The 8,963-nt window shown below is 47.3% G+C and overlaps 1 protein-coding gene across 2 annotated transcripts in view; it reads right to left on the reverse strand.

Moving 5' to 3' along the window:
- Positions 1-6,108, reverse strand: part of SRCAP (Snf2 related CREBBP activator protein) — a 32,463-nt gene extending 26,355 nt beyond the window's left edge. Inside the window, exons 1-5 of one of the 2 annotated variants that reach the window (XM_080830788.1) lie at positions 5,803-6,108; positions 4,295-4,368; positions 3,231-3,493; positions 1,832-2,083; positions 183-368 (exon numbers count right to left, since the gene is read on the reverse strand). In XM_080830788.1, coding sequence (XP_080686914.1) covers positions 183-368; positions 1,832-2,083; positions 3,231-3,284 — 492 coding nt within the window. In that variant the 5' untranslated portion in view covers positions 3,285-3,493; positions 4,295-4,368; positions 5,803-6,108. Of the gene's footprint in view, positions 1-182; positions 369-1,831; positions 2,084-3,230; positions 3,494-4,294; positions 4,369-5,508; positions 5,672-5,802 lie in introns of those variants that run through there. The other variant, XM_080830789.1, reaches the window with a different exon arrangement.
- Positions 6,109-8,963: the final 2,855 nt, after the last annotated feature.

Consider the following 8,963-nt stretch of genomic DNA (forward strand, 5'->3'; position numbering starts at 1 on the left):
AGCAATGAGAATAATCAAGGCCAAGAAATCTGGGAAGTCAGAGCCTGCCTCCTGAAACTATGGGCATTAATAAGCACCCTATACTGTTTATTCTGTTTGGTTCCCTTCAAACCAACCCAATTATCAAGGAAAAGGAAATCTGGAAAAGAAATAATGGAAGGTAGGCCCAGCTGATGACCTACCTTCCGGGCCACACCCCGTTTCCAACGACGCTCCTGAGCAAAGTCAGCAGAGAGCCACTGCATCTCCTCACAAAGATAGTCCCAGTGCCCTTTGGGGCGGGGAGGCTCGGGCACCTTAGGCAGCCTCTTCAATGACCAGAAACCCTCCTTCCGCAGCTCAGCAATCCGAGTCTCAATCTCAGCCTCCTAACAAGGAAAAGCTAGGTCAATCAAGTTACTGCACATATACGCTACCTCATGAAGACAACTGAATTCCTGGGCACTGATTAAATATAGGCACTGTCTGGACTGAATGTTTTCTGTGTCTTAAAGTCCACATAACAATCCTGCAAGTAAGTAGATATTATAACCTTTTCAAGTGTGTGTGTGTGGGGGGGAGATGAGAGATTAAGTGATTTACTTGAGATCACACAACCAGGAAGTGCAAGAGCTGGGAATTAAAAATAGGTCTAATGACTCCAAACACAGATTTCATGTTCTTCCCATTATTTCACTCAATCTCCATGCCCCACGAACATAAGAAAGACTGAGGAAAACAGATTTCAAGGGAAGCCTCCAGGGAAGCAGGGGGCATACCCTTCCTTATAGACTGGATACAAAGCATCTTCATCGCTGTCGAATTCCGCTGAAGAGTATGTTCATGCTTAGAAATACAAAGCCCAACGTACACAATCTCATTTGTTTTTATAAAAACATACATTTTGGTGAAAATACTGAAAAGTTATACGTAAAAAGATTAAACAATAGTATGATGAAAAGGTAACATGTTTCTACAATGGTTAAATTTCACACGCAAAAAAGTGAAAGCATTTGAAATCGACAAAAGTGACTTAAAAACTCAAGACAACTGGGAGCCCTAGTGGCTCAGTCAGTTGAGCACTGGACTCTTGTTTCAGCTCAGGTCATGATCTCAGGCTTGTAGGATCCAGCAACCCTGTCAGACTCCCCTCTCAGCTTCTCTCCCTGTCCCTATCCCTCAGCCTCCCCCTGAACAACTTACTCTCTAAAATAAAGAAATAAATCTTTAAAAACAAGACAACTGCTTTCATTATTCTTGTCTTCTCCTGACAAACTAAATCATAGGAAATGACAGCCAAAGAGAACAGGGAATTAAATGGCCTGATGGTGAAGAAAAAAATCAAGAAAGACAAAGGTATTATTAGACCATAACTCATATTTAAGCATGCATCAGAATCACGTGGAGTGCTTTTTAAGACAGATTGCTGGGCCCCCACCCTCGAGCTTTAAATGGATAGATGTAAGAGGGGTACCAACAAACTTGAATTTCTAACAAATTTGCCAGGTGATGCCAATGCTGCTGTTCCAGGGACCACACTTACCACCGGGTAAAGCAGCAGAGGCTAGAGGATAGAAATGAGCAGTAGAAACCAGTAAATCTTAAGAACCTCACAGTTTAAAAAGCATTCCCAGGTCTATTTCCTCCTCTAACTTAGAGCTCACAACAGTTTATAGACTACTACACCACCTCTAACTTACAGAAAAGGGGTTCAGAGACCAAGCAACTTGCTCAAGATTTGCAATTTAAGGCAGAGCCCACACTCTAAATCCACAAGGAAAGAAATGTAAAATGTTCATGGGACACAGAAGTTGAGGAAAGAAGAATCCTTATGGGCCTCCCCAATACGTACATGCTTGGCCTGCTCTGCAATCTCAGCATGGCTCTTCTCCCACTTTGGGCCCTTGTTAGCCAGGTCAGCAGCCTGGGGTAAACTGAGCCCCTCCAGGGGCACTGTGGCACCATCTGGGGGCCCTGGAGGTCCATCCAGAGAGGAATCTTGAGCTATATGCTGGGGGGAGATGCCGCCTGCCCCACTAGAGGCTGGGGAACTGGATGAGGCAGGGGACACAGGATTGCTGCCTGTCATGCCGTCCGACACCATCTAGAAATGAACAGAAAGTGATAGATAAAATGAATGCTTAGCATGATATCGGAAGTTCTCATTATACTATTTCATTCTATCTTACAAGAAAAAACTCGAGTAAATAACTAACCTCGTTTTTATAAAGATAAATGTATAAGATAATGTTTTGGTAAGGTGTTCAAGATAGCAGACCCAAGTTTATAGATGCCTGACATTTACACTTCCCAAATTCGACAATAATACCATAGCATATAATTTCAAACGCTAATGATCCTTTCAAAACCTAAAGAATTTCATTCACATACACAACTCCCTATTTTTCCTTCCTTTACATAGAATGGCAGATTCACCTACTAGAATAAATCTGAGTTACCACCAAATTCAAAAAGCAACAATGACCACCTCCAAGATTACTTAAACCTCTTTATGTTCTTCATCAATCTTAGTAGTTTCCTTTACTAGGAAGGTGGAAGGGAAGGGGAGGGGGGCTGGTCACTGTTCTCAAACACTCACCCACTACTTTATAAGGTAGTGCACAAAATATAGTAAGTAGAGAACAAAGTCTCACTTAAATGTGGACGTGAGCAAACTCATAAAAATCACTCCAGCACACCAGCCTCACAAGTGTGCCACTGAAATTCCTACCTCAGTTAAATGACAAAAGACTGTGTATCACAAAATTCCCCAGCTGCTCAGGAAAATTTTAAGTATCAAGTCCATACCCATCAAAAGCCTACTCTACGCAAACCTATGTATGTCTACTCTCAAAAGCCGCATTTTTCCTACTCTTACATTTCCTTAGTATAAGTATAAACACTACACGCCATCCATAATACTTATGTTTTCCAATTCCTAAGGAAACTGAGCTATTCTCAAAGCTCAGTCTTAAGAAGCATGTTGTCCCAACCTCCATTTCCAACCTGGCCTAATTCCACCCTTTTCAAGTAACAATGAGTTTCTACACTCTTAGCGATCAATATCATATTATTCTCAAAAAGCATGTGAGTATCTAATCACATTGATGGTCAACCTGAGCACCAAAAATTTTCCAAATACAGATAGCTAGGATCATGGAAATGTGGCTAAAACTTGCCACATTTCTTCTGCCTCAGATCCAACAGCCCACAAAGCAGAACCAGAGAAGGAACCCTCCCCACGTTCAAACCTGTGTCTGCAGGATTGGGAGCTGAGGGTGAGCAGGGGAGGGGCTGCTCTGCATGGTCCCACTCCCAGGCTCCTCTTTGGACGCCTGAAGAATGCCTGGGTCGTTATCACCACTGCTGCTGGCCGAGGGGCTGGCGTCCGGCTGCAGGGCATGCTGGGAGCTGGCCTCATTCTGGGCCACCGGCCACCGGGACCCGCCTTCCAGGGCCCGGGGCCCACTAGGGCGTCCCAGCCTCCGCTCAGGTCCACCGGCCTCTGGAGCACCTAAAATAGGGTAAAAAGAGTAAAAATGGGATCTAAAAACATTAATGAATCTTAAAAAAACAAACAAAACCCAAGGACAATGTTAAAGAATAAAGATAATGGGGGCGCCTGGGTGGCTCAGTGGGTTAAGCCTCTGCCTTCAGGCCAGGTCATGATCTCAGGGTCCTGGGCTCAAGCCCCACATTGGGCTCTCCGCTCAGCAGGGAGCCTGCTTCCCCCTCTCTCTCTGCCTGCTGCTCTGCCTACTTGTGATCTCTCTCCCCGTCAAATAAATAAATATAAATCTTTAAAAAAAAGAAAAAGAATAAAGATAATGAACAATGATTATAGCCTATGTTTCCCGAGCTTCCATTATGTGTCATACTTTACTAAGCACTAACTTGGTATGTTCTATAATCCTCACACCTACCTTGCAAGCCAGGTACCTTTCACACCTTAATAAAAATTTAGTTCCTTCTATGTACTAAAGATAGAGACACATAGAGAATATCCCTGACCTAAATGAAGCATGCATTCTAATGCTTTCCCCACGTTATAAGTTAGAAAGTAATCACACACAGAGACATAAATGGAATTGACAGGAAGACTGAAACTGAGGTAGTTTCATGCCAAAACCATGGAGAATGTGCTACTCTCCTTGGGAAAACAAGGATGATCAGACCTTTCTCTAACCACATGTCCAGTTTTGTTCTTGTACCACTATCATCAAACCGAAAACAATGACTTATAATTTTTCTCATTAATTATCTCAAACATCTCTCCCATTAGCATCAGTACAGAAAACGGTATCTGAACCTTCACCTGTGTGAGCTGAGACCACACCCCCTGTGAAAGTCTGTACTTCCACGGTGCCGCCGTACTGAGGGGAATCACGCCTGAAACAAATAGAAGGGATGGAAAACAGCAGTGAGTAACCAATCCACATTTACCAACATCTATCAAAGCCTTTTTTACAACTTTTGAGGTTTTTAAATACACCCAAATCAAAGACTGAAAAGAGTTACAATAGTAAGAAAAGCTCACATTTCAGAAAAATAAAAGCAAATCATGTTTTGCTAAAAAGGAATTCCCTGAAGACCAAGGATTCTGGCTGGAGAAGCCCTGAAGTGAAGAAAAAAAAAAAAAAAAGTTTAAAAAGCTTAAGTGTAAAAGGCTCCAACCACTGAATGGAGAGCATATAACAAAGCAAAAAGAGCTGTCACATCCAGAAGCTCAGAAAGATGTTGGCTCTCCTCTGCAGTGAGTGTTGAACAGAATCACAGGAGAATCCACCGTTCCTCGGGACAGGGCCCTGTAACTCCTCTACCTGCAGCACGAGACACTTCCCCAAACACAAGAACTGCAGCAGGAAACATTAGAGAAGTCAGAAGCGAGAAAGATCGCTCGGCAAAGAACCATGCCCCGGAAACAGGTGGGGTAAACCCACCGAAGGCCCGGAAGTGTTTCCCCAGTGTTTAAGGAAATTCCTTCACCAGGGTGCAGCCTTTGATTCACTCCTTCCTCCACAACAGATTCGCAAGACCCGAGCTAACCAGAATCCAAGACACCTGAACTCTTGACCCCCGGCTTCAATGCTCTATCCCAACTCCTTCCAACAGACTGACCCGGCGTGACCCCTGACCTCTGCCCCCAGTTGCCACTAACCCTAAGCTAGCCCCGCCCCCTCCTAGACTCCCACCCCACCCAACGTGCGCGACAGACTGGGGGAGGGGCCCGCGCGTGCGCGCCTGGAGGTGGAGAGAGCCGGCTGCGCGCACCGCCCGGGGGCTCCCGCCAGAGCCCAAACCCACGCACACAAGGGTCGCAGGCTGGGAAGTCTCTCATCCCTACCCGTCAGGGAGCCCCCCACCACCTGACCGCGAAGGGCTGACATAAGGGAGGGTTCGTGCCGCCAGGTCCTGGTTACTGACTGGATATGGTGGGCGCGCGCCCCGACTCCTCGTCCCACGCCCCCCTTCCTCTTCCCGCGCGCCCCTGGGGGGGGGGCTGGGGTTGGTGGGCGGGCAGGAGCGCACCTGGGTCCGTCCTCTCAGGGCTCGCTCGCTCGCTCAGGCACGCGTGCGCAGACGGGCGGGAGGGGAGAGGAGATGCGCCCGGGCCCTGTGCTGGCCGGCCTGGCCCCCCTCAGCCTGTCTCTATGGGCGCGCGCCGACAGCCTCGCGCACCGGCCCCGGGGCCCCGGCCGAAGGTGCGCGCGCAGCACCCCGGGAAGGTGGGAGGAGAGGCGGTGGCGGAAAGATGCGCGCGCAGTCACCCGTCAGGGGAGGGGGAACTGTGGAGCGTCCGCCATCTTGTCTCCCTCTCCTTACCTGCGTCCTCGGGGGTGTGCGCTCCACCCCCCCTCCCGCCGAGGAGGGGGGAGGGCCCCCTCTTGGCTGCCGCCTTCGCGGCCTTTAAATTCCCTTGGGGCCCGCGGCTACTTTCACCGCCTTGCTTCCACTGCCTCCTCTCGCGGCACAGAGATGCGGGCGGTGGGTGGGAAAAATGGAAGACGCTACTCTCAGCGAACCGCCGCCGCCGCTTCCGAGGCCCCACCAAAATGGCCGCCGCCGTCTCGGCCGCCACCACCACCACCAGCACCACCACCACAGCTCACTATCGCTACCGCCGGCGCGGCCCGTCCTCTCGCGAGAGACAGTAACTGGAGGTTGGGGGAACGGAGAGGCTCGCGTGCTAGCGTAGGGCGCTGCCTGAAGCGCAAAGCAGGCTGGGTGATGTAGTTGTCTTGGAGACTCCGCGCTTGCCCCGCGGCAAAGCGTCTTTATCCTCCACCAGAGAAAGTGCCAGTGAAGCTGCATTGCGGCTGCCAATTCGGACCAGTCCCCCGTTTTTAAATAGATCACCCAGAGAGCTGAAGCTGTTTGTCAGGTACTTTCAGCAAGTTAGTAGTAGAGCGTGGGCCTCTGGATTCCCCACGGCAGTCCACTTTAACAGAGAACGGCTTCGTTTTACGCAAGGGTGTTATTCCCGGTAGCTCCCAATCACCTCCATGCCATTTGTTGGCCAACTTTCTAGGTTAAGAGCTCCTTTGAGATGCTCTCACCCCAGAATAGAATAATAACAGTTACCTTCTACCGAGACCACTTTGTGCACTGATTCTCTCTTTTAATCCCAACAAACTCCATTTTACAAATGAATTGAAGCTCATAGATTAACCCGTGACAGAGCCCAAAGCCAGGATTCATAGCCAAGCAGTCTAAATCACAAGGATCCACATACAAAATTTACCGACTAAAGCTCACCTTGGGAGCCAGGTTAGGGAGCCCTGATGAAGTTCTCGTTCAGCAACTCTTCACTCAGTTTAGTTCTTACCTATTTTACTCAGAGAGTTGATCCTTCTCTCTGTGTCACTTGCTTGAAGATGCTGTTTTTCTTACAGCAAAGATCAGGGGTTGAAAACTGAAAAACATATGCCCGTGAAGCTAGCATAACATTGTATGCTAATTATACTTCAATAAGAAAATAAATGTGAAAAAAAAGAAAGAAAACTCAAATACCTAAAAGAGCCGCAAAATAATATAAGTAAAGCGAAGGGGGTCAGGTGAGGAATGTGAGGAACTGGAGACTATATGCTCTGTTTCGCAAGAATAGCCACTATTCAAACCACTATTTCAGGGGTCACCCAGCAGGCCGAAATACATCTAAGGGTCAAATTCAGCCACAGGTTGCCTGTTTGCTACCTCTGGCCTATGCTGGAGCCTCAAGGCATACAGAAGGACCCAGGACAGATTATTTGATTGAAAAAGTGGATGAACGTCCATCCATTTAGGCCCAGGTAGGTGTGTTGTGGTTTTTGGTTTTTTTTTTTTCCCATACCAAGCTTACATATTTCTGAGACCCCATCATAGAACCACACTGAGCTCCCAAGAGATCGCACATTTCTTGGCCTTCCCATAAACCATTTCATCCTTTTTCAGCTATTCTTCCTTCAAAATTCAGCTCAAGGGTGACAAACCCCAGGTGATCCCATTTGACCACACCTAGGCTGCTGTCCTTACTGTTGGCTCCCATAGCCTCCTGGGTTTCTTTCTTTCTTTCTTTCTTTCTTTCTTTCTTTCTTTCTTTCTTTCTTTTTTTTAAGATTTTATGTATTTATTTGTTTATTTGACAGACAGAGACCACAAGTAGGCAGAGAGGCAGGCAGAGAGAGAGAGGGAAGCAGGCTCCCTGCTGAGCAGAGAGCCCCATGTGGGGCTCTATCCCAGGACCCTGAGACCACGACCCGAGCCGAAGGCAGAGACTTCAACCCACTGAGCCACCCAGGCGCCCCCCTCCTGGGTTTCTTAAAGCACTGATTGCATTATATCTGGATTCGTGTCTGTCCACCCCACCCCAAAAAGTATTGTTAACCCCTTGAGGTGGGGAACATGGTTTATACATGAAAATCCACGAAGCCAGTCTCAGAAAGATTATTCAGGAAACTTACTAGTGTGAACTACTTGTATTATAATACTTGGTTAAAAACAAAAATAACTGGTATTGGATTCATGAGCTCAAACTGAAAATAAACCCCAAATCTCTCTTCTGTTTCTATGACTATCACCTTAGAGCCAGCCACCATTACCTCTTGCTTGGATTACTCCTGACTGGGTTTCCCACATCTACTCCTGTTTCTCTTTACTCCATTCTCCACATAGCAACCAGAGTGACCTTTACATATAAGTAAGATCATGTTGCTCTCATACTTATGACCCCCGAGTGGCATCTTAATTCACTTAAATTATGTATCTTAAAATCTCCATAGGACAGACATTATGTTGAGCTGAAGAAGCCAGACACAAGAGAATTGACATATGATCCCATTTATATAAAGTTCAAGAGCAGGGGCGCCTGGGTGGTTCAGTGGGTTAAAGCCTCTGCCTTTGGCTCAGGTCATGATCCCAGGGGCCTGGGATCGAGCCCCGCGTTGGGCTCTCTGCTCGGCAGGGAGCCTGCTTCCTCCTCTCTCTCTCTCTGCCTGCCTCTCTGCCTACTTGTGATCTGTCTGTCAAATAAATAAATAAAATCTTAGAAAAAAAAAGTTCAAGAGCAGGCAAAACTAACTGATGGTGGGGCGCCTGGGTGGCTCAGTTGTTAAGCGTCTACCTTTGGCTTGAGTCATGGTCCCGGGGTCCTGGGATCGAGCTCTGCATCGGGTTCCCTGCTCCATGGGAGGCCTGCTTCTCTCTCTCCCACCCCGCCCCTCCGCTTGTGTTCCTTCTCTCACTGTGTCTCTCTCTGTGAAAAAAATAAATAAAAATCTTTTAAAAAATAACTGATGGTGATAAAAATAATACCCATTGAGAGAGAGGGCTTTTACCTGGGAAGAGCCACAAGGAGGATACTAGAAATGTGTATCAGGAGCTGGTAAATTATGGCCCAGAGGGCAAGTCTTGTACAGCCCCAGGTTTCATACAGCCTGCAAGCTAAGAATGTTAACAAGTCTAGTGACAAGTCTTACATTTACAAATGGTTGAGGAAAAATAAAGGA

This window comes from Martes martes (assembly GCF_963455335.1).
Source record: "Martes martes genome assembly, chromosome: 18".
Classification (NCBI taxonomy): Eukaryota; Metazoa; Chordata; class Mammalia; order Carnivora; family Mustelidae; genus Martes; species Martes martes.